This window comes from Stylophora pistillata, chromosome 9, assembly GCF_964205215.1.
Source record: "Stylophora pistillata chromosome 9, jaStyPist1.2, whole genome shotgun sequence".
NCBI lineage: Eukaryota > Metazoa > Cnidaria > Anthozoa > Scleractinia > Pocilloporidae > Stylophora > Stylophora pistillata.
In genome coordinates, this window is record NC_142527.1 from 13907793 (window position 1) to 13932700 (window position 24908).

General features: G+C 39.8%; 4 protein-coding genes and 2 long non-coding RNA genes across 6 annotated transcripts in view; 2 read left to right on the forward strand and 4 right to left on the reverse strand.

Moving 5' to 3' along the window:
* The window catches only part of LOC148723455 (uncharacterized), a 66192-nt gene that overhangs the window by 23147 nt on the left and 18137 nt on the right, over window positions 1–24908 (reverse strand). The gene's annotated exons all lie outside the window — the stretch shown is intronic.
* On the reverse strand, window positions 136–6601 carry LOC148723458 (uncharacterized). The gene is made up of 4 exons (XM_088732450.1): window positions 6331–6601; window positions 5955–6220; window positions 5047–5759; window positions 136–1156 (listed from the first exon to the last, which is right to left on the reverse strand). The coding sequence occupies exons 1-4, from the start codon at window positions 6503–6505 to the stop codon at window positions 793–795; spliced, it is 1518 nt and encodes a 505-aa protein (XP_088588576.1). The 5' UTR covers window positions 6506–6601; the 3' UTR covers window positions 136–792.
* Window positions 6654–7749, forward strand: LOC148723459 (uncharacterized). Its single transcript, XR_015991465.1, has 2 exons — window positions 6654–6856; window positions 7180–7749. It is a non-coding gene; the product is annotated as an uncharacterized LOC148723459 (long non-coding RNA).
* LOC148723460 (uncharacterized) lies at window positions 7098–10299 on the reverse strand. Its single transcript, XR_015991466.1, has 3 exons — window positions 9922–10299; window positions 9447–9768; window positions 7098–9032 (listed from the first exon to the last, which is right to left on the reverse strand). It is a non-coding gene; the product is annotated as an uncharacterized LOC148723460 (long non-coding RNA).
* On the forward strand, window positions 10670–14586 carry LOC148723461 (uncharacterized). Its single transcript, XM_088732423.1, has 3 exons — window positions 10670–11050; window positions 11157–12810; window positions 13286–14586. The coding sequence occupies exons 1-3, from the start codon at window positions 10819–10821 to the stop codon at window positions 14052–14054; spliced, it is 2655 nt and encodes an 884-aa protein (XP_088588549.1). The 5' UTR covers window positions 10670–10818; the 3' UTR covers window positions 14055–14586.
* On the reverse strand, window positions 14183–16165 carry LOC148723462 (uncharacterized). Its single transcript, XM_088732441.1, has 2 exons — window positions 15965–16165; window positions 14183–15865 (listed from the first exon to the last, which is right to left on the reverse strand). Exons 1-2 carry the CDS (start codon window positions 16073–16075, stop codon window positions 14801–14803), a joined length of 1176 nt encoding a protein of 391 aa, XP_088588567.1. The 5' UTR covers window positions 16076–16165; the 3' UTR covers window positions 14183–14800.

Sequence of the window (24908 nt, forward strand, 5' to 3'; positions counted from 1 at the left end):
CCAACCTAGGTAAGAACTATGCCATCTGTTAACATGTGATGTGGAAGGGTGAATAGTAGGGTGGCCCTATCCCCTAGGGGCACCCTTTTCGTATGTACATGGCATATTGGTTAGGCAATAAAATAAACAGTAAAATCAGTAAAAATTATATTGTTAGTACTATTTTTGTTTTACAGATTCAATGCAAGCTTTCAAACTAGCTTTTTGGAAAAAAAATTATGAATTTAATAACTTTACATTTATTCACAAATTTCATTATTGCCAAATATTATAAAAATGCCCTTTTGGGGTTTAAATACAAAACCTGTTGAAGTCATTCATGTATTTTTATTTATCATGTTTGTACAGAATGTTCTGTTTAATAACAGTAAAAAACTATTAAATGGCTTGAAATACACCCAACTTAGTCACAGTATTTGAATGCATGATAAACAATGAAATATGTACAGCTGTTTGTAAAAATTATGGCGCTTACAATATATTACAGACATATAGGCTTAAATGAAACTGAATTATCATAAGTATTGTATTTTTGGAAAAAATACAAAAACTATTAAATTACCAATCATGAACCCAATGTTTTTAAATTTGTGGCAATAATTTCTGCAAACAGCTGTGTAATGATAATTACTAGAACAAGTTCTGAGTCTAATTAGGTTTGACTTGTAATATTTTAACATTTTAAGAATGCTGATTCAAATGTCTTTACTCCACTTCCCACCAAACTTTGTCACACACAATTAGCTTGTTACTTAGGCACGAAGTTATTTTGTATAAGAGACATACAATAAATTATTGAACACATGTATTCAGGTGATAATAAAAAAAAAATAAATTCAGTTTGTCCAGCATTTCAGAAAAGAGAAGTTCATCAAAATATACTCGTTCACAGTGAAATTCGTCCTTGCAGTAAACAAAGAAATCGCACCACTGACTTCCTGTTAAACCAAGGCATCCCATAACTTGATAATAATACTTGTGTGTCTTCTTCAATGAATATGACCCATTTCGTTCATTAAACTTTAAATACTGAAGGTTATCCAGATGACTTGCTGGAGAGCACTTTATTTCTAACAGGCCCCATGGATGTTGTTCAGTGTCGTCAAACACTCTTCTGTCTGGGCTACAGCCTAGGTGTGGGAGACATGGGTTTATAGAGTGTTTGCACGTGACGTCACAGCTTTATCATCCGCCATTGTGGGGGAGTAAAGAACCAACATGGCGGATGCTGATGCCCAACAGACGTCTCAACGCGCTTCAGAAGAAAACATTATTCATGATATTCCTTTGTCTAATTATGCGAAATCACCTGCAAGTATTGTAAAGAAGCGTTATATTGATAAGATTTCGTGTGTTCGTGTTGATCCTCTTTTGATTCCGGACGAAAAGTTAAGTAGGGAATGCCTTCGTACTGTTGAAGCTGTTGAAGCTGTTGATCTCGTGTTGCATTTGGTTTCACAAACTAGTTTTTATACGACAGAACAATTTAAGAACTTTAAAGTGCACCTATACCCAAAAATTTTTTTTCGCTTAACGAAATAAGCTTATTTTTTGGAGTATTTCTCTGCAAAAATTTCTTAATTTGCTCAAATCTTTAATTTTCTGTGCCCAGTCAAAATACGGAAAATCGGCCGCCATCTTGCCCCACGACCGAGTTTAAAGAGGAATGGCTCTAGCGGGTAATGTGACGTCAAATCGAGAACACGAAAGTCTGCATTTCACACATTTTCACTTGTTTGGGAAGGTTGTAGTCGATGTTGTCCGAAAATATGCCGACTAAGTGTGTTGTAGAAGGATGTAGCAACGCGCGAAATTTGCAAGAGGGTATCGCGCTTCGTACATTCCTCATACAACACACCTAGTCGGCATATTTCGGACAACATCGACGACAACCTTCCCAAACAAGTGAAAATGTGTGAAATGCAGACTATCGTGTTCTCGATTTGACGTCACATTACCCGCTAGAGCCATGTGTATCACGAAGCGCGATACCCTCTTGCAAATTTCGCGCGTTGCTACATCCTTCTACAACACACTTAGTCGGCATATTTTCGGACAACATCGACTACAACCTTCCCAAACAAGTGAAAATGTGTGAAATGCAGACTTTCGTGTTCTCGATTTGACGTCACATTACCCGCTAGAGCCATTCCTCTTTAAACTCGGTCGTGGGGCAAGATGGCGGCCGATTTTCCGTATTTTGACTGGGCACAGAAAATTAAAGATTTGAGCAAATTAAGAAATTTTTGCAGAGAAATACTCCAAAAAATAAGCTTATTTCGTTAAGCGAAAAAAAATTTTTGGGTATAGGTGCACTTTAAAGCTTGCAAACCTACAACCAAATGGTTTACGGTTTCATAACCAGCATTTTGGGGCAGATTTTCGCTTAAATTTTTCGCCTAGCGGCAAATTCTTCCATTTCAGTTGTTTATCCTACAAGCGTCGTCCAAACAATTACAAATTGTCCTGGTTATGTAATGAGTGTAAATTGCAAAGTGTTGTTGCTATGAAAAGCTCAAAACTATCCAAGGAGTCTTCCTCTCCCATCTCCAACACTTCTGATGATTCTGACATTATAAATTTGGGTGAAACTTACCATGTTGATGTTGAGAAATATGGGATAATTGCTGAACTATCTGCACATGACTTTGATGTGATTGAATCACCTAATGGGTGGCTTGAAAATAGTATTATACAGTATGCCCAATCACTTTTGAAAACAGTCAATCCAGCTATACAAGGATTTCAGCATACAAGTCTTGGAATATATTTAAATTTGAAAAAGTTGATGGGGATTTTGTTCAGATATTGCACACTGGGGGCAATCATTGGGTATGTGAAAGCTCAATTGGATGTGAAAAAGGATTTGTGAATTTGTATGACAGTCTTTTTCATGATGTTATTTTTAATGATCTGGAACAGCAAGTTCAGAACTTAATTGGTGAAGATTTCAAAGATATATCTGTTGTACCTGTGCAACAACAATCAAATGATTCTGACTGTGGTGTTTTTGCAATGGCTCAGTGCAACAGCACTTTCTTACAATCTGGACAAGGATATCCCAAACTTTGATGTAAATCAAATGAGATCTCATCTATTAACATGCTTAAAGAGTGGACTGATTACTCCCTTTCCTGAGGTTAAACAGTTGGTTATGTGACATTTTATTGCTTCATGAAGCATGAAGCAGTTCTTGCCTGAGAGCAAGGCATTCAAAGTCCACACTGTTTATCACCGAGTATTTATAAGTGTTATCAACAATGTAAAGAATGAATGCATGGCATCAACATGGAAAATGGGTTAAAACCCAAATGTTTGTGAATAAACTTATGAAAAAAATGCAAATGAAAAAAAATCATAATAATATTTCATCAATAGTTAATAAGTACAATCCATTCAATGTTGAATGCCCCATCAGTCAAATGGGATGGTAGGTGGGCAAAGATTGACAAGAGCTGAGCAAACTCTTAACATCCTGTCAATGAGAGGTACAGATTCACCAGATCTACAGGCAAGATAATCTGTTGGCAAAGTTTGTTGAAGGATGGTGTACTTCTGTCTCAATGTCCCAATAATTCTCTCAACGTGGATTCTCAGTGTAGCAATCTGTCTTGTCTTCTCTACATCAACAGGATCGAGTTGATCCTTTCCCTTTGTAAATGCTGGAATATTCAGGTCAGCATGACGGAACCAAATACTTTCATGCACAGTAAAACCTCTGTCAGCAAGGACCATATCACCTGGCAAAAGTTTCTCAAGAATTCCACACTTCTCAGTCAAAAACTTGTCTGATGTTCTTCCTCCCCAAGCCTCACTCACAAAACAAATTGTCCCTTGTGGTGTAACTCCAATTAAAACTTTGACAGTGTTGTGGTGTTTATAATTTGAAAAGGTCTGAGCTCTTGCAAGAAGGTTGGATGGCCGATCGATGAAAATTTCAAAACAATCAATAATAACTGTAGTTTTACGACCGAACGCATCCAAAAAACATCTAGGCATGGTCTTGTACAACTCATCACGACTAGGCCATTTAATAATTGGAGTTAATCGAATATCCATTACAGTTATCCAAGTAACTAAAATACGAGAGACAGAAGACGTCGAGATCTTTAGACGATATGCAAGATCAAGGTGTGGGACAGAAAGTCTTAGCTTCACTAACACCATACAAAACTCTTGAAACTTAGTTAGAACTCCACGTCGTCTATCAACATGTGATGCAACAAAGAAGAAGACTGTTTGCAGAATTTCAAAGGATGGCAAACCAGTGTAAAACTTAACTTTGTCATCATCTCCAGAAAAAAAAGCTTCGTCAAAATCAGAAGATGGCAAGTTCTGATGTATGGGCTCAGGCGAGAGCACAGTGTTACAGCTCAACTCTGTTTGGGTTACAGCATGCCTCAAGTTGTCGGGTAAGTTCTCAGAAATGTCCTCAATATCTGCCATTTCCACGTCGAATGATATGTTTTGAACACTATGGCCAGCTTCGTTGTGCTTTAATCACTTTTTGGCAAGACTTATCTGAGAATTTTCAGAGTCTTTCTCGACCATGCGCTTTGTACGTTCTGTGGCTCGTCTGACTCTTTCCTGACTTTGCTGAACTGATGCTTCGCTAACCTTTAGTTTCTCGTGTCCAAGCTTAAGCGATGGTACCCAATCGACGTTCCACTTATCCCACAGAGGAGCAGCTATTCCAGAATGAAAATGTTCGCCGCAAACACGATCATTTTCAAGAATTTTGTCCGTAAGGTCGTCACGGCTTATGGCGGTCAGCCACCTTCGCCTACGTTCCGTTGACAAAATCTCCGTTTCTTCGCCTTGCCTCGTTACGATTTTGGGCACTCGACAAAAGGAAAGATCTTTTCGCTTAGACGTGTCGTGGGAACAGTTTAAAACCAAGCAAAATTTCGGCATAATGCAATAAATTGAGAAAAACGTTGGAACATATAGTAGTAAACTGTGTTACTGCACGCCTCTTTACTCCCCCATAATGGCGGACAGTACAATTTTGTGACGTAGCTGTGACGTAGGTGCAAACACTCTATAAGAAAACCTACTAGGTGAGTGTCTCTGCCAAACTGTGTTTTGTACATATCAGCAGCTACCCCCTCATTTTGTATCCCATATTTCATGGCTGCAGTTTGGATTACTTTTCCCTTTAGTAAACGCGTAGAAAGGATTTCATGGTCTTTTCTTCTTGAGCATATATCTTTGAAATTTGAAGCTGTAAGCCTAAACTTCCTTAGTTCATGCCATGCTGTTGTAGTTGACTGTTCCCTTGTCTCCATTTCAAAGTCAATAGACTGTTGACCTGATATTGCAAGGGAGCTGAAGAAAAGGTCTTGTTTTTCATTGAGCACTGTATCTGGATAGCTTAAAGATGGAAAGTTGAATGCAGGTAGCTGTATGTTAATATTGCTCTTAACTTTCAATGGCTGTTGATAGCTTATGACACAGCCTTTTGGCACCTTTCCAAAGGCCGAGTCTACTAAAATTGGAGGCTCACTTTGTTCATCTTCCCATATTCTCATAAATCCAGGTTGATTGTTGAGATTTTCAAACTGTGGCGACAGCACACTAGTCAAGTCAAGGCTACTTAATGATTGCTGGAAGGGTTTGTAGATCGTGCTTGCCACACCACACACCTTTCTCTTCTTTTTAGGTTCATGCAATTTATCTTTTGGCTTTGACTTTTGTATAATCAAATCTGTCACTGGCCTTGCTTTAATGCCCTCTTTACGACTGGGGATATGCCATCTCTGCAAAAAAATAATATACAAATATACTATATGAATTCAAAATTGCTTATTGTGTTATGTTTAAAAACAGCAGTGTGATTAAAAGGAGTTTTTAAGGAAAAATATTGCTAAGATACAGTCAAATCTCTATACATTAATGACTGTTTTTTCTTATTGTTTATCATCAAATCTATTATTATTATTATTAAATTTTACCTGTGCCTTTGATGTTTTAGAAACCATTGGCGGGACACTTTTTAAGCCTAATAGCTGGAAATGGGCAAGAGTATAGAGCAATCCAAGAACATGATGGCAAAGACCTTGTCCAGCAGCACAACTACACATATACTTGTTGATGCTAGCCTCAATAGAGGAGCTCTCGAACACAACAGACAACTTGTGAGGATCTTCGTTCTTTTTCATACTTCTGAAGCATTTAGCCCGAGCCACTACTCCTGAATCCTCTTCCTTGCAAAGTTTTACTGTTAAAAACCGAGAAAAAAGAGTTAAAACTCAAAACACTGAGCACAGAAACAAAATATTGGAAAGACAGTCAAACAAAGAAAGCTACCACGAGGTCAACGAGGCTCACCTTCAATATCGTGAATATATTCTTCGTGAAAGAATTTATATCCTCTTGTTACAGTGGCTTTGATCGGTAGGTTCTTCTCAGCAAAATCCTCAACAAAAGAGTTTGTAACTTTGGGTATTTTTGTTATATTTTTGTGCCAAAATTCGAGTTCAACGCTATCGCTACTAGTCGCCATTTTGTTTGTGAACTTACCACGCGTGGCCTCGACCTCATGTAAAATATTCAATGACGTAATCCAAGATGGCGGGCCGTGACAAAGGCGATTTCCTTTAGGAAGCATCAATTATGCCATAGTTAGTAGAGGGGATGGTTATCAAACCCGGTAAACATCAAAGGGTTTAACCAGAGCGCGGTCGGCCATGTTAAACAGACCCGTCACGTGACTCTGACCGTGCACAAATATTCATTCAAGATGGCGGACTGTGTAGACGATCTGTTTGTGTGGTGAGACGAATTTGAGGCGATCCTGGATATGTTGGAAGACGATGACGAAGTAGAGGAACAATTTTCCGTCGCAGTTAGAAATGTAAGTTGAAAACGTCGCAATTTCGAGTTGTAATTTTGCACTACTGAGCTTAAATTTGCCACAGATGGGCTACTCGACGCGTGTACAAACGATACTCAACAAACGCTCGCGTATAAACCATTCTTATATATTGCCGTTTCTTCAAAGGCAATCTTCCCTAGTGATTTGTCGAAATTATTTTAAAGGGTAAACCTTGTAATCGATAGAGCTTCGCGACTTCACGATACTCTCTTGATCGAAAAAAGTGGCCACCGAATTTTTATTTTTAAACTCTTAAGTAGTTTATTTGTTTTACAATGGTGATGTTTGTAATATCTTCGTAGGCTCAGCGTCAAGAAATTTTTTTGTCATGACTGCGGAAAGAAATACAAAATAAGAGGAGCTTATGACAGACACGGGGCTGCAAAACACAACAATCAACAGGAAGGATTGGAGCAGGTGCAACAGTTGAGCCCGAGCGTTCTTGTAGAAATAATTGACCGTGCTGTCCGCAATGTTGAGGAAAGGAAAGTTTTTGCAAAAAATTTAAGGATGGAGCTCAGCAATTACTCATACCAACAGCTACAAGAAGACAGCAAAGAATTCTCTGCTATAAAAGCAATCTATGAAGGATATACAAGAAATGGAGATGCAGAAAAGTTTATGGCAAATATTATGCAACAGTTGCTGTAAAGTCAACCCAATTCTTCAGTGGACTTTCTTGGAATGCAGCAACACTACTTGCAACCAAAGTTGCTGACTGTTTGCTGGCATACTCTAAGCAACAAAAACACTCTACTGAAAGCAGTCATAATATAAAAACTGTGTTGTCAGTCAATTAAGTCAATTCATCATTGAGGAGATTAATCACATAGCATAAGAGTACATTTTGTATTATCGATACAATTATCTCATGTCAATTGATGAAGGTTTTTTAGTGCAAGTTCACATAACAATGACAGAAAGGGTATAAAAGTTTGATTATATTGGGAGCATATGAAACAAGAAATGTAATTTATTAAAGATCCGTTCCCAAGTTCTTATAATCTATATCACTGGTAACTTGAATGATTTTCATTGTTTTACCAAACCTGAGTCAAAGTTTAAAAAAATACAGAGTTAACATTACATTTATTGTCCTCACTGCAAATGGTGGTACTGATCATAAGGTACTAATTAAGAAATCAAAAAATAATGTGAATTAGCAGTCCTATTCCTGCCTTTGTTGGTCATCACCTTGACAACTTTTACTAATTTCCTTTCATAAAGCCCCTGCTTTGGTTTGGGTTGCCTTGATCTTGTAATGCTGAATGACATCCTTGGCAAAAGAGAACGAGTGTACATGTACATACAGACTAACAATCCCACGAAAGACATCCTTACAAACATGACTGTCTGGCTCAAGTTCTGCATCTGTTATCATCAAATTGTAGTTAGCAAGGATGTCACTATCACTGGTTGCTTTGTTAGTGATGCTGGAAATATCCAATCTTTGCAAATCAGGCTTTGATGTGAATAGCCTAAAATGACATTCTGTTTTTACTAAAGAAGAATATTTGCTGTGCAGGCTGAGTGATTGACCAAAGTCCCCCACGATTCAAAGCTGACACAGGTTTCTGGCTAGAGTCAGTTATGCTCTCCAGTTTCCCAGCTCTCAGTACTGCCATAGCTTGTTGGCTCTCCACTGAGTTAGTTCGTCCATGTTTTTTGTGTAAGTTGTGCAGAACATAACTGCCAAGATATTGCATCCCAGCTTTCTCCTTAACTACAGTTTCAGTTTTTTCAACCTGGTAACTTAACATCAGTAACTTGTTCCCAGGCTCGTGTCTTGTCCTTTCGGCCCCTTGTGTTGCCACCCTGACAGGACACTGTTCTCTGCATTCTTAGTGTGTTACTGTTATACCCAAATGTTTTTATATCAGGGTTGTCACCGCATCTACCCAGTTTCCACTGGCCCCCAAAGTACTCCTCTACTGGATCCTGGCAGAACCATTCTGTGAGGACAAATTCAAACCCTTCCTGGAGCAAAAATTTTGTCACCTCGACAGCAGAATGTAGAGATATGCAGAAGCCCTCATATGTCTGCCATGAGAGAAACATTTGGTTTCTGGCATTCTGGGTGAAGTTACCCGGTCTGTTGTCAACATTCTCTTTCCAAGTCCTCAGATAGTCTAGGAACTCCATCAACCATGCAAATCTAGCAAATAAAAGAAAAATCATTAATTACTGTTTCTTGACATGAATAAGGCAATTAATAAAGTAAAAGATACCTCCACATAATAAGTACTCCATTATAAAAATGCACCTAAGTAGCTTTAATTGATTTACTAATTAAACAGAAGCTTTTTAAAGCAAAATAAATACTCTGATAAAAACCCCCATTGTAAAATTAAAAAATAGTATTTGATCACATTTAAATGTAGTTAGCTAGAAGGCCCTTTAATAGGGATAACCTCTGGGCCCTCCTTTTCAGGATTTGTAAATTCTGAATGAAGTATTATATATTGAGAAACCATTAACAATGGATGATTTTATACCCAGGGTTAATATTGTATTTTGCTAAATAATACTTTATACATTACACAAAATTTTAAAAAAATCAACAACACACCTTTCGTCGTTAACAGAAGTATAAGGAGCCAAGAATGGTTTGCGCTTTCTCTGATGCTGTCATACTTCTCACATTGAGACAGTCAAAGAAGCCATCGATCATTTCGCAGAGTTTTGCAGTTGCTGCTGTGCCTGGAGGTCCAAACGTCTTCAGAACTGCAGCGACTGATGCACTCAGGATTTGTGCAGCAAGATTTACCCGCATGACAGAATAAGGGGTCAGGTTTACATGCTCATATGACAGCCCAGGCAACAGCTTCAAGCCATTGTCTACATCCTGATAGAAAATCTCTGTTTCTTCTTCGTCATTTTCGCCGTTTGAACTGCATTTGAAAATAAAGTAAAACAAAACTAAGAAAGATGAAAATTAACCCTCGAGAAAATTCCAGAGAGATCGTAAATAAACAAAACCTTATGGAAAGCGAGAGCACATGTCTTCAATTTCTACTGTAAGCTTATATCGCTGCCGTACTTACATATTTCGAAATCTTCTACGTCGAAGTGTTTTTCACAGGTAAACACCTTGTCGTTTTCGATCCTTTTTCGAAATTCATGGTCGATCTCACGCGTCTCTGTGATTTCACTCAACCAATCGTCCCGCCACTTCTTGTATGCCTCGTCCTTCGCTGCAGGCAGCTTCCAAAGACCGATCCCTTTCGTTCTTCTACAACTCCCACAGCCAAACATAGCGCAGTTATCTCCAGGTATGACGGTTAATGAGTAGTGTAGCTATAACACTTATCGAATCGAGATTAATCTAAGCTAAAAATCTAGCGAAATACAGCGTGAGTCTCGGCACATTCACGTCACTCCGATCTCCATGTTGATTTTCCATGTGCACGGTCAACATCACGTGACTAAGGGAAAACCATAACAAAGACATCGGCCTCTGATGTTTACCGGGTTTCATAACCAGTCCCCTCTACTAACTATGATTATGCCAAAGATCAGCTGCATCAGCTACTTGAAGGGGCAAAGAAGGTGGCATTCTTGAAAGATCTCATTTCTGATCTACATAGGCCAATGTGATGCCCTGCTTCACTCACACTGCTTGGAAATGAACTTTAGTGACTAAGAAACAAGTGTACCACTGACCTCATCTCTATATTCATACCAGTGGTTATTCTGAACATAGTTAATTGAGGGAACTGGTTATGAAGCTCGGCGAAGAACAAAGGACTATGTCTTTGTTTACGTTTTTAAAGGTCACGTGACAATGACCGTGCACACATTTTCAAGATGGCGTCGCTTGCCTGTGCGCGTGTTCTCGAACGGTGAAAGCTTAAAGTTAATTTAGAGCGTATTGGAAAAGATTTATTGGTCACACAGGTGTTGAACAGTTAGAGAAGTAGTTTGTGTTTGTGTATTGCGAAATGCCTGGCGATAACTGTGCGGTTTTCGGCTGTGGCTCGTGTAGAAGGACGAAAGGAATCGGGATTTGGAAGCTGCCTTTCCCGAGAAACGACGAGTACAAGAAGTGGAGACTGGAGTGGCTAAATGAGATAAAGAAGACTCGTGAAGTTGATAGCGATTTCCAGAAACAGATTGATGGTGACAGAGTTTATACATGCGAGAAGCACTTCGCTCCTGAGGACGTAGAGATATGTAAGTAATGCCAAATGATAAACAAGCTGATCGTAACATGACAACATAGTGGGGTAGCTTGTTGTTCTTTTGGGCTTCATTCTAATGATCTTTCTTACTTTTCCAGTTCAAACGGCGAAAATGACAAAGAAGAAACCAATGTTTGGGGCTCTACCTGTTCGGAACATGCCAAAGAGAAGCCACGAAACGGACAAGACGACTCGAAGGCCGCCAAAAGTTGTAGTGACTGTCGAGGAGACTACTAGTTGTTCCAGATACTACAAGAATTTTAGAGACCTGTGTAAACGTGTCAAGTCCCTCAAAACTCTCAGTGAGTGGACTCAACAAGAACTCGAGGACAGGATTGTCTTAAAGAAAATTCTGCCATCGTTACAGATTCCAGAGCTCGAAATAGTAATCGATGACAGCCTCGGTTTTACTATTCTTGTTTACGGATGGCTACTACCTGAAGACCATGAACTTTACACTAAAAACTTTAGGTCCATAAACAACATTACAGCATCGGACCTTGTGAAACATGTGGAACGTTGTTTGATTTGCCCTGGAGTAGAGACGAATGTATTTACTGGAAATGTGTTGCCCCATATAATTCCCAGGGTTGTGGATCCCTTGTCCATTGACAGAGAAGACAACAACTTGGATTCGTTTCCAAGCAAGCAATACTGGAGGTCTCGTGGTTGTTCTGTTCTGTGTCATGCTGATGAGCAGTATTGCAGCAGCTGTTTGCAATATCTCCATGCTAGTGACCTATCAAAGAAAGCAAAGCAACGAAAGCTAGCAGAACCTGCACACATCAAGGCTCCAGTGTCGAAAACTGCACCAGAGCGTATTAAACTGACCCTGCAGAATCAGAGGCTAAGATGTGCAGATCTTGAACGGCAACTGGACGAAATGAGAACTGAACTTACTAAATCAAGTGTAGAGGTTGACCCTGAGTTGAGTGATGATTTTGCCACTATTCTTGGGAAATCAGATGTTACTCCTTTTATGAATCTCTTTTGGCAACAACAGAAGAAATTGTTTTCGAGCAGCCCTACTGGTGTGAGGTATCATCCGATGATAATCCGCTACTGTTTATCTCTTGCTGCAAAGTCGCCATCCTGCTACGAAGAACTACGCAGAAGTAAAATCCTCGTTCTACCGAGCCAGCGTACCCTCAAGGACTACCGCAACTGTATCAGACCTACAAGGGGATTTAATGAGAATGTGATCGAGGAGCTGAAAGGCCAGACAGACTCCTACTTTGATGTTCAGCGGTATGTTGTGTTGTTATTTGACGAAATGAAGGTCATGTCCAATCTAGTGTTCGACAAAGTTACAGGAGAACTCATCGGTTATGTTGACCTTGGCGACCCAGATGTTAACTTTGGATTGTTAAAGAAAGTTGATGAGCTTGCAACACATGCTTTGGCTTTCCTCATCAGAGGGGTCTGCACACAGTTGAAGTTCAACCTTGCATACTTTGCTACTAATGGTGTTACAGCTGACCAGTTGATGCCACTCTTCTGGGAAGCTGTAGGCATACTGGAGATGACATGTAACCTGTGGGTGATTGGCACAACTTCTGATGGCGCATCTCCTAACAGAAGGTTCTATAGAATGCATGAAGATCTGGATGGCAATGCTGGGAAAGATGTTTGCTACCGTACGACCAACATGTATGCTCCGCACAGATACATCTATTTCTTCTCAGATGCTCCTCATCTCATGAAGACCACAAGAAATTGTCTACACCATTCTGGTTCTGGAAAATGTTCTAGGTAATTATAATAATATCATGACTTAAAGGGCTGTTCATGCTGATGTCATCCATTGTTATTAATGTGCCAACATTCCATTCCAGCTACATTTGAATTTGAATGAAAATACAGTCGAACCCCTATTAAGCGGCCACCTTCGGGGACCTGTCAAGTGGCTGCTTAATAGGGTTGGCCGCTTAATAGGGGTTTCATTTACAGTATTATACTGACAACAAACTTGGGACTTTGATAACTGGCCGCTTAACAGGGGGTGGCCGCTTAATAGGGGTTTGACTGTATAAATAACACTAAAAATTCTCAGATGCTCTGAAAAAGATGAGTCAGAAAATTAAATTAAATTTTCTTCACATATATTTTTCTACTCTATTTTTTATATTTATTATTTTATTTTTATTAAAGTATATATTATTTTGTAAGATATAAAATAATTTTTATGTCACTTTTTGACTGATTGCTATTTAATTGGTTTCCCCAGGTATATGTGGAATGATGGCCTATATGTTTTATGGCAGCACATAGCACAACTGTACTACCAAGATGCAGAGAATGGGTTGAAGCTTTTACCCAAGATCACCTACGAGCACATCAAACTCAGCTCCTACTCTTGCATGCGAGTCAATTTGGCTGCTCAGGTTCTAAGCGCAACAGTGGCAGCAGTGATGACGGCCTACAGCACCCCTGATACAGCGGCGACTGCAAGATTGTGTAAGATGATGGATCAATTCTTCGATTGCCTTAATGTTCGCAGTACTACCGAGCATCTGAGAAAGAGAAAGCCACTCCTTGCACCATACACATCCATTGATGACCCAAGATTTCTGTGGCTTGAGGGAGATTTCCTTGATTATCTAAGTGCCTGGAAGGAGAGCACAAAAGACAGACCGGGGAACTTCACACAGAATGAAAGAAGCAGGATGTTCTTATCATGGCAGACGCACGAAGGCCTTAAGATAACCACCCATTCAGTTGTTGAAGCAACAAGGTTTCTGTTGAACGAAGGCATGGACTTTGTGCTAACTGAAAGGTTCTGCCAGGATCCTGCAGAGGAGTATTTTGGCAACCAAAGAAAGCTGGGCAGAAGGAGTGACAATCCTGATATCAGAATGTTTGGCTACAATGATAACACAATCAGGATGCAGCGAGCAATTTCATGCCAGTCTGGGAATACACGCGGTCGAAAAGATAAGAACAGAGCATGGGATAACATTTCTAATGACCCTCTACCCAAAAGGGGTAAACAGTAATTATGTAGTTTTTCTAAAACCATGCAAGATATCATTACTATTGACACAAAATGCTTTACAAATATATAAATATGTATAGGTAATCGCATGATTTTGAGTGCAATTTTGAATAACTACGCGCAAGTAAATTTTTAACTAACAAAATTGCACGAGCGAGTGCAATTTGTAGACTTTGAAAAATTTACGAGTGCTTATTTATTCCAAATTGCACGAAAAAAACATGCGATTACTTGTTAATAATATACATACAAAAATTTAATTTCAACTTTCTGCACTCAATTTCAACTTTCTGCACTGTTTGGGATTATTTGACATGCTCTAAGCCAATTAGCATGCAGACATTTTTGCAGGTATATTATTAAGCCTGAAACAATAATTTTGCCTAAAAAATATTGCATTTTCATACTTGCATTAGCATTCAGTCTTAATTTGCAGTATTCAGTGGTTTGTTTAACTTGAATGGTCAATGCCTCTTTGTAATTGTTAAAGAAACAAGCATGCCAGTTGCATTATATGGTAGCAGTAATAACTGTTAAATATATATATATATATATTATTGAAGATTCAGAATAAAATATCCAAAGCTTGAAACCTGTGTTTGTCATATTAAATTATTTTGGTGCTTGATCAGTCCATAGTTATTGACTATGTTATACATCATGATAGGGTATTTACATTCAACACATGCCGTGTAAGATAACAGAAACTTTAACAATTCAATATTATTCAAAAATTTTTAAACTGATCTAAGGTTGTCTTTCTTTTCCACAATCGTTACTGGCTCTCATGATTTCCTTGCGAAGTGCTTTAGCCTTAACTTGCTTTGCTTTCATTTTATGTTTCTGTATCACATCTTTGGCAAAAGAAAAGGAACGTACTCTCACAAATAAGCTAACAATATTTTGTAATACGTCCTTGCCAACATTCTTACAGATGACCAGTTCAGAATCAGACACCAATGTGTTGTATGCTGAAACTGTTGCAACATCATTAATAGACTTCATTATGATACTGTTGATGTCAATACTCTGTAAGCCAGACTTTGCTGTGGCAGCCCTAAAATAGTTTTCTGTTCTTAAAAATATTGTTTGAGCACTTTTTGTGATACTCCACAAAACCCCACGATTCAAACAGTTAATGAGTTTCTGAGTGTCTTTAACATTTTCAGCCTCAGCTTTACATTTCCCAGTCTTCAGTAAAGAAATCGCTTGTTCACTTTCTGCTGATTTAGAGATCTTTGAATTGACATGCTTGTTATGTAACTTATGAAGCACATAACCTCCAGGGTATTGCAGCCCAGCCATTTCTTGCTCTAATAATGGAACATTTGTAGCTTCTAAATTAGGAGTACTCGTAGCAGCCTTCTCTTTACTGTATGATAACATACGATCAGCAACTTTGGTAGATAGCAGTGTAGCTGCATTTCGTGACAATCCCTCGAAATACTTCATGGCATTCAGTGGCACAGCTGAGTAGAACTTTGTGTAGAACTTTTCAGCATCTCCATTTTTAACTAAACCTTCATAAGTCTTTCGGAGTTCACAGAATTCCAATGTTTGTTCCCCAAGTTTTACAAAAACATACAATCTAAGCTCGTCCCTTAAGCCTTTTGGGAAAACCTTCTTATCAGCGAGTTTGAGCTTCACTTCGTCGACCATATTTGCCAAGATTTCAGCCGTAAAAGTCTCGCTTTTTTCTTCATCCTGTCTCGCAGAGTCTTCTTGGTGCTTTAGGGATGTGTGCCTTTTCAGACCTCCCTTGCTCTTGTACGTTTTCTTGCAAAGGTCGCAGATTAGTCGGCTGTTTTGGACCTATTCACGAAAGCACATATATTTCGAGATTAGAACTGACCCGCTTTATAAGTCCAAAGTTGCCCTTATAAAGAATTATCAAACACTGTTATATCTTACCTCATTTACTGCTTCACTAAATTGTTCTTGCACAACTTCTTCAGCCTCTAGTATATCAATAATGGCATCGAAATCGTCTCCTAATAAAAAGAGATCGTTCACGTCCGCCATGTTGTTTTGGAATGTGCACGGTCAATGTCACGTGACGGGCTAAAGCAACATAAACTCAGGCGCCTTTGTTCTCTCCTTTGTTCTTCGCCGAGCTTCATAACCAGTCCCCTCAATTAACTATGTTCTGAACTGTGCAGGAGCACTAAGATGAGATCCAACCATCAATATAAGAAACAAACCAAACTTGCAAAACTAAACTGTTATAAATATTCCTTCTTTGTTAAGGAAATCAAGCTTTGGAACAATCTTCCAAGTAAACTGAAGCAGCAATCCTCTATAAATATGTTTAAATTATTATTATTATTATTTTTATTATTATTATTATTATTATTATTATTATTATTATTATTAATGTAATCAATTGCCACAATGGTCCAAATATCAATAAGCTTAAATTAAGATTGAGGAATCACATGAATATTTACTGAATGGTCATTCTATACTTTTTGAATGACGTTTCTGTGATTCTTACATATATTTTTATAATACTGCATTTGTATATTTTCTTATTGCTATATTTGTAGTTTTTTTTCTATTTAGGAGATCATTAATAAAGGGTCCAGCTCTGGGTTTCCTTTTTCTTAAGAACAGTGCTTGTATAACAGTACTCATTACTTTTTAAATGAAGTATTGCATTACTCTGTTGAGCCCTTTCAAAGCTATCAACTATTAACTTCTAACAGTCCTCTAACTCCACCATCTCCTTCATGCATTCCAGACCCAAAAACTGTAAAGTTTCACCATCCAACTACAAGCCCAAGAAGATCAAACTCAAAGGTACAATTTATCAACTACGATGGCTCAGAAAGTACACCACATGCTAATGAATTCCTAATTCCCTTACACAATGCAGAGTTTGTACTTAGTACAGAATCCAAGATTCAAAATGACATTCTGCCTGCCCTTTATTTTCCCTTCTAGCAACAGAGTATGGCAAAAGTGTCATCTAGGCTATCAAAACAGATCTCATCTTTGTTTGAGGAACCTTACCCTCAGCACTAGTTGCAAAATAATTAGGACTTCTTTTGAAACTGAGCAACTGAAAAACCTTGTATTTGTCATCTGTTCAGAGACCTTCAAACTCCTCCATCCAATTCCTTGTGGACATTCATGACTCCATAAACATCTCTTGCAAAATTAAAAGCCCCTCCTAATGCAATCATAAGGAGTGATTTTGACTTGGGCAACAATGCTTTGCTTGCTAATATTCTTACACCCAACAGTGCAAATTCCACTCAAGAAATTCCTTCATTTGATTCAAGATTTTCCTCTTAATCAGCATGTAAAATCTAAAACCAGTCCTGAATCAGGAAAAGTCCTTGAGATTTTGGCCTCAACACACCAAATTCTGTATCCTGTGCCTCTACTGTTGTAACTGTCATTAAGTTAAATATTAAGTTTCAGTTACACATTATTGCGACCTCGTGCATTGTGGCCTCGTGCGCTGTCACTAAAAGGAGAGTCTATGTGAGTTTTGTGCGATACAGTTATCTGCCAGAAAGCTATTTGGGATCATTTGCGACTTCTGGTTAACAAGGTGTACAGAGAGGACAATCGGTAAGCGTATTTTTCTCTCACCTTGTTGTTTTCGTTTATTATTTGATCGATTATTGTAGGGTTTATGTGCTCGACCTTTGTGTTTTTATTTAATAATTATTGTTTTATTTTACCTCCTTGTAATGTCGCTTAGACTAGGTTTTCTTGTTTGTGTTTTAGTTTGACGTGTTTGATATCAGATTAAATCATTGGAATCAAAGTTATACGGGATCAGATTTAGTATCTCGATGTCCTCTATGCGATAAATGCCTACAATTACTGTCAAACGATTCCTTCCGAGCGATTGAGGACAGTTTTGGACCGCTGACATTTTTGGAACTCACAATCATTTTATTTAGGCACTCCAGAACCGAAGGAACATGTGATCTGATTGAAAGGAAAAAGATCTGATGGCGAAAAGTGTATCGAAAGGTCTTGAACTTGAAAAACCGTGGGACCACCTGGAATTTAACGGATCGCATCACCAGCAAGAAGCCCAACATCAAAGTGCTAGAAATAAATATTCAACCGAAAAGGGCTTTGAATATACTCGCAATCTCCGCCGTCAGTTGGCCACCACAGCCAAAAGATCAAGAGAAAACACATCAATTTCGTCCATTCGCTTCTTGTCATGTACAAGGACATTGAGACACTCACGGCGGGGTGCAAAGAACTGGAGAAAATGTCACGCTTCTCCGAGGCACATGAAGCACTTAAGAAACGCTTTGGTGACCCATTTGCTGTTGCAACCACCTGTTGAAAGAAACTTGAAATTTGGCCTAAGATCCACCCAAACGACAGCACTGGGTTAAGAAAGTATGTAGACTTTCTGGTGAAATGCGACAAAATTATGAAGATTGGAAACCTTCGTGTTCTAAATGACGACCACGAGAACCCGAAACTTGCCTACAAACTTCCGAGATGGGCAAGTAACCGCTGGAGTAGACTAGCATTTCAATGGAAGGAAGAGAATGGAATTTTCACTCCCTTTTCAGAGTTCGCTAAGTTTGTGGTGAAAGAAGCAGACATCGCTTGCAACCCTGTATTGTCTTCACCACCTCTCAACGAAGAAGATAATGGTATAAAATGAAACGGGAGAAACAAGCCTAAGAAACAATGGCCTCCTCAAAGAGAACCACATAACGCCAATGTATTTAAGACAACTACAATTGACGTGAACAAGAGCACCAACGACGAGAAGCAGACGCCCAAGGTCTTGCATTTTATGCAAGACAGATCAAGACTTAGACACTTGTCCAGAATTCATGAAGAGGACTATCAGCGAAAGAAAGGAATTTGCCTCCACCAAAGGACTTCGTTTTAGCTGTTTACAGCCTGGCCATTTGTCCAAGGACTGCAAAGAAAGAAAGAAGTGTACAGTTTGTAACCGACAGCATTCCACTCCATTTCATGGTGACTTCTGAAGGCGTGAGGAAAACACTGGTCATAGACAAGACTCAAACAGGATGCTAAAGGCAAACAATTCCGCAACCTGCTTCATGAACGGCCAAGGCAAGACTCGAGCTAACTCAATTATTGTTCCAGTTTGGTTAAGCCACCGAAACATTCCAAGGAACAAGTGCCTCGTTTATGCGCTCTTAGACAACCAATTAGACACAACATTCATTACAGATAATACCCTTAATCATCTTGGTGTTTCAGGGCCAGAAACAAATCTGTTGCTATCAACAATGCATACCACCGACGAGCTGATTAAGAGTAAAAAAATAGAAGGTCTCATCATGCAAGACTTCAAGCGCCAAGTCACACTACAGTTACCTAAAGCCTTTTCACGCAAAATCATTCCAGCGAAGAGATCCCACATTCCGAGACCTGAGTCAGCACTCCAGTGGCCCCACTTGGAGAAGATTGCAACACAGATTGTACCTTATCAGAGCAATGTAGAGATTAGAATTCTGATACGATCAGATTGTCCGCGCGCAATAATGCCTGGAGAAGTAATTCCTGGAGAAGGTGACAGCCCTCACACTTTGAGATCTGACTTAGGCTGGGGAATCATTGGAAAGATATCCCAACCCCTCAGCGAAGAAGATGGCGATGAAAATGAAATTGGTGTTTCCCACCAAATTTACACGTGCGAAACATGGGAACCACTCAACCCTCAAGTAGATGCGGTGGAACCCAGCAAGGGAGCTTGCAATTTCTCCGTAAAAACCAAAGTGAAAGAAGTGATCAATCCCTTCCACATCATGAAGATGTTTGAAATGGACTTCTCAGAAAAAAGGGCAAACAGACAATCAACACTGTCCCAAGACGATCTACAGTTTCTAAGGAAGATGGAAGAAGGCATCCGACAGAACCCCAATGGACATTATGAGATGCCACTCCTGTTTCGAGGCAACAGTCCGAAATTGCCGAATAATAAGACATTAGCCTTACTTCGGCTGAACAAGTTAAAGGCACATATGGAAAACGACACAAAGTATCACCAAGATTACATGGCATTCATGCAAGATATCATCGGAAGGGATTATGCCGAGAAGGCGCCACATGAACAACGACAACAAGGATGGAAAGCCGTGGTACATTCCCCATCATGGAGTATACCACCCTCAAAAGCCCGACAAAATTAGGATCATCTTCAACTGCTGCGCAACCTTCATGGGCCACTCATTAAACAAGTACCTCCTTCAAGGCCCAGACCTAACGAATTCTCTGGTTGGCGTCCTCTGTCGATTCAGACAAGAAAGAATCGCATTCATGTGCGATCTTGAAGCCATGTTTCACCAGTTCAAGGCGGCAGAAGAAGATTGCAACTACTTAAGGTTCTACTGGTGGGAGAATGGTGACACCACGAACAATCCTGTGCAGTATTGCATGACTGTGCATCTATTCGGGGTGGCATCCTCTCCTGGATGTTCAAACTTTGGGCTCAAGAAGGCTGCCACTGACAATGAAAGTGAGTTTGGTCCCGAAGCAGCAAACTTCATTAGGAACAATTTCTATGTTGACGATGACCTGAAGTCGGTTGCCACCGTTTCCAAAGCCACTTCGTTAATAGAGAAAACTAAGAGCATCTGTGCCAGAGGGGGTATGCTGCTTCATAAGTTCATCTCTAATTCCAAAGAAGTAATTGCGAAGATTGCACCTGAAGATAGAGCGAAAGGTGTTAAAGATCTCAACCTTCAAAGTGATGTCCTTCCAATAGAGCGTGCTCTAGGTGTTCAATGGTGCATGGAATCAGACATCTTTCAATTTCGGATCGTTTTGCAAGACAAACCCTTGACATGACGCGGAATACTATCAACCGTTACTTCCGTTTATGACACGCTAGGCTTCATAGCTCTTGTGATCCTGACCAGAAGACAAATTCTTCAGAGCCTCTGCAGAGACAGGTCTGACTGGGATGATCCAGTGCCTGAGTCACTGCGTCACAAATGGGAAAGATGGAGAAGCAGCTTACCACATTTGGAGAAACTGAAGACCCAGAGGTGCTACAAACCACACACGTTTGGGAAACTCACGTCTGTACAGCTGCACCACTTCTCGGACGCGAGTGATCAGGGGTACGGCCAATGTTCGTACTTGCGCCTCACAAATGACACTGGTCAAGTCCACTGCAGCTTCATCATGAGCAAGGGCCCAGGTAACTCCACTGAAACCCGTAACGATCCCTAGACTAGAACTAACAGCAGCCCTACTCTCCGTCAGAGTAAGCACCTCACTGTGAGAAGAGCTCGAATACGATCAGATTACGGAGGTATTTTATACTGATAGCCAAGTCGTCCTCGGCTATGTAAGGAATGACACTCGACGTTTTCACGTCTTCGTGGCCAACCGAGTGCAACAAATAAGAGAGAACAGCACCCCCCGCCAGTGGAAGTACATAGAGACAAAAGAAAATCCAGCAGATGAATCCTCGCATGGTCTTACTCCTCAAGACCTTGTTAACAACTCCCAATGGCTCAGCGGACCACCCTTCTTATGGGAACGAGAGCTTCCAAACAGAAATGAAGAAGTGAATTTCGAAATCCCTTCAGACGACCTCAAGGTTAAGAAGGTACAAGTTTTTGCCACCAAAACTCACCCTGAGAGGTTGGCAACCATCTCCGAACGCTTGGAGTACTTCTCCAATTGGCACAGAGCCAAGAGAGCGGTTGCTGCATGTTTGAAACTCAGTCTCACTTCAACACAGTTCAAAGGAACCCTTACGTGGTGAAGGGAAGAATAGCAAAGACAAATCAACACAAATCTACCAATCGCCGTCAGTAGATGAAATGCGAAGGGCTGAGCAAGTCATATTAAAATCGGTTCAAGAAGAAGCCTTCTCCGAAGAAATGAAGATCCTGAAGTCCCTAGGAATGAGCAACAACGATACCGAAAGAGAATTTACGAGGAGACGCAATTCTTCCATGAAGAAGACCAGTTCATTGTATCAACTAGATCCCTTCAAGGACGAGAATGGTCTCTTACGAGTTGGAGGCTGCATCAGAAATGCTCCCGTATCATATGGTGTAAAGCATCCACTTATCCTTCTGAGTAAAGGCCACGTTACAATGTTGTTAGTGAGACATCATCACGAGAGGATAAGTCACCAAGGCCAAGGAATTACACTGAATGATCTGCGATCACACAGATACTAGATAATTGGAGGAAGCTCGTCAGTTTCACGATACATTTCCAAATGCGTGACTTTCCGTAAACTCCGTGGAGCGCCAGAAGAGCAGAAGATGGCAAATCTGCCTGAGGACAGGCTGGAACCGGCCCCGCCCTTAACTCATTGCGGAGTTGACTACTTCGAACCGTTTGTTATAAAGGAAGGCCGTAAAGAGTTAAAGAGATATGGAGTTCTGTTCACGTGTCTGTTCAGCCGCACCCTCCATCTGGAAGTATCCGCCACCCTAGAAACTGATTCGTTCATTAATGCATTGCGCCGGTTCATAAATCGACGAGGCCCTGTACGAACGATCAGATGCCACCAAGGAAGCAACCTCGTAGGCGCCAAGAACGAGTTAGAAAAAGCGCTGTCATCGGTGGACTAGTCCTGCGTTCATCATTTCCTGAGGGAACGTAACTGCGATTGGATTGAATTCCAGCTCAACGTCCCATCAGCTAGCCACATGGGTGGCATTTGGGAATGACAGATCAGAACAGCACGCAGCGTGCTTTCTGTCTTGCTAGACCAATGTGGTGGCCAGCTCAACAACGAATCTCTTCAAACCTTGATGACGGAGGTGGAAGCGGTAGTCAATAGCCAACCCTTGACTGTTGAGAATTTGACGTCCCCAGATGCATTGGAACCAATTACTCCTAATCACCTGCTTACAGGAAAATCAAGAGTCGTCCTTCCACCACCTGGACCATTCCAACGTGCCGACTTATATCTGCGAAAGAGATGGAAACGCATGCAACATCTGGCAAACAAGTTTTGGGTCCGTAGGAAAGGAGAGTTCCTTCATAACCTTCAATTGCAACAGAAGTGGGTGCGCCCGCGACGTAACCTCCAGCTAGGACATGTTGTAATCATTTGCAACGATAACCTTCCGCAGAATATGTGGCAGATTGTTCGCGTAGAAGAAGCTTATTGTGCTCCTGATAGTTAAGTACGAAAGGCAAAGCTAGCAGTAGGAGATGCTACTCTAGATGATAAGGGACGTAGAGTCGAGCTTATCAGTTACCTTGAACGACCTGTGCAGAAGTTAGTACTTCTCTTGCCAAGCAATGAGAACTGGGGAGTCCCCACCGAGGAGCCTTAGAGCTACCATAACTGGAGTGGCCCAATGTTAATGATACTAGGAATACTAATGAACATGATTTGACTTTATATTTTCGATTGCACTTGATTGACTGATTTCTTAAGTTTTGTTAAATTGATTGGCTCAATTTAGGGGAGCCATGTAACTGACGTTAAGTTAAATATTAAGTTTTAGTTACACATTATTGTGACCTCGTGCGTTGTGGCCTCGTGCGCTGTCACTAAAAGGAGAGTCTATGCGAGTTTTGTGCGATAGAGTTATCTGCGATAAAGTTATTTGGGATCATTTGCGACTTCTGGTTAATGGGGTGTAGAGAGAGGACAATCGGTAAGCGTATTTTTCTCTCTCCTTGTTGTTTTCGTTTATTATTTGATAGATTATTGTTAGGGTTTATGCACTCGACCTTTCTGTTTTTATTTAATAATTATTGTTTTAGTTTAGCTCCTTGTAATGTCGCTTAGACTAGGTTTTCTTGTTTGTGTTTTAGTTTGACGTGTTTGATATCAGATTAAATCGTATTGGAATCAAAGTTATACGGGTTTGGTGTCACATTTAGTATCTCGATGTCCTCTATGCGATAAACGCCTACAATTACATCTGTAACTTGAACCAGTGATCCTCTCGCAGTCATCTTTTGAGGTTAACCTTAAGCCAACACAATCTTCTTAGCTACCTCATAGAGTTTAGATTATGAAACAGCAAATTTTGATAGACTACCTGATCACATGCATAAAACTTGAGACAGTTTTTTGCATCCAACCCTAGGGAAAAGTCCATTACTGAAAATTGGCTGACCTTCAAACAAGTGCTGCAAGATGGTATAGACAAATGCATGCCCGCGTAATGACAACATCTATAATTCTTCCTTTGATCCAAAACCAGTTTTTAACCTAGAATGACCTTCCATTACAAAAACTGCCTGGATCTGTTGGCAATTTCAGGAACACCCTGACCACTTACTAATGTCTTATTTTACATAAGCTACATGAAATATTTAATTATACATACAAATATACAACTTACAACTTTATCTTTTTCTTTTTTGTGAGCTTCTAAGTATCATTATTTCTTAAACTTTTTAAGAATACCTTATTAAAGATAAAGATTAAAGACAAGGACAATCAGAATCACCTCTTTTAAAAATGGCTAGGAATTTTGGAGAAGGGAGGGGCTTGAACCTTTACTTTTGGGCATTGATGATGCCTTACATAACCAACAGAATGGATCAAGATATGGTGCCTTAGTTGGCAAAAGTAGGAAGCAAAAGATACCAAACTCATGCCATAATGCCTTTTTGCACTCTTGTTGCTAAGAATAGGTTATATCTAGGTAGCTAGGCATTTTAGAATTGAGCCAAATTGGCACGAGGCATCAGATGGTTCAGGTCTTCCATAGATGCAGCCATTAAAGTACAATCATCACAATCTTGACTATAAAATAATATTGTGGAAGACAGTGCTATAATTTCATGAAATTATGATCTTGCTTCAATGAATGTCAACATGCAACCCCCTTTGACAGGAAAATTTCCTATTTTGAGACTACAAAAACTCTACCCATACACAAATTCAGTTTCAAAT

Excerpts from the sequence above, each read along its gene's own strand:
- LOC148723458 (XM_088732450.1), bottom strand. The coding sequence starts at position 6,505 with ATGGCGACTAGTAGCGATAGCGTTGAACTCGAATTTTGGCACAAAAAT. Across the intron at positions 5,760-5,954 it reads CTAAAACATCAAAGGCACAG|AGATGGCATATCCCCAGTCG; the intron begins GTAAAATTTAAT and ends ATTTTTTTGCAG. Across the intron at positions 1,157-5,046 it reads ACTCACCTAGTAGGTTTTCT|TATAAACCCATGTCTCCCAC; the intron begins TATAGAGTGTTT and ends GTGCAAACACTC.
- LOC148723462 (XM_088732441.1), bottom strand. The coding sequence starts at position 16,075 with ATGGCGGACGTGAACGATCTCTTTTTATTAGGAGACGATTTCGATGCC. Across the intron at positions 15,866-15,964 it reads TTAGTGAAGCAGTAAATGAG|GTCCAAAACAGCCGACTAAT; the intron begins GTAAGATATAAC and ends TTTCGTGAATAG.
- LOC148723461 (XM_088732423.1), top strand. The coding sequence starts at position 10,819 with ATGCCTGGCGATAACTGTGCGGTTTTCGGCTGTGGCTCGTGTAGAAGG. Across the intron at positions 11,051-11,156 it reads TCCTGAGGACGTAGAGATAT|TTCAAACGGCGAAAATGACA; the intron begins GTAAGTAATGCC and ends TTACTTTTCCAG. Across the intron at positions 12,811-13,285 it reads GGTTCTGGAAAATGTTCTAG|GTATATGTGGAATGATGGCC; the intron begins GTAATTATAATA and ends TGGTTTCCCCAG.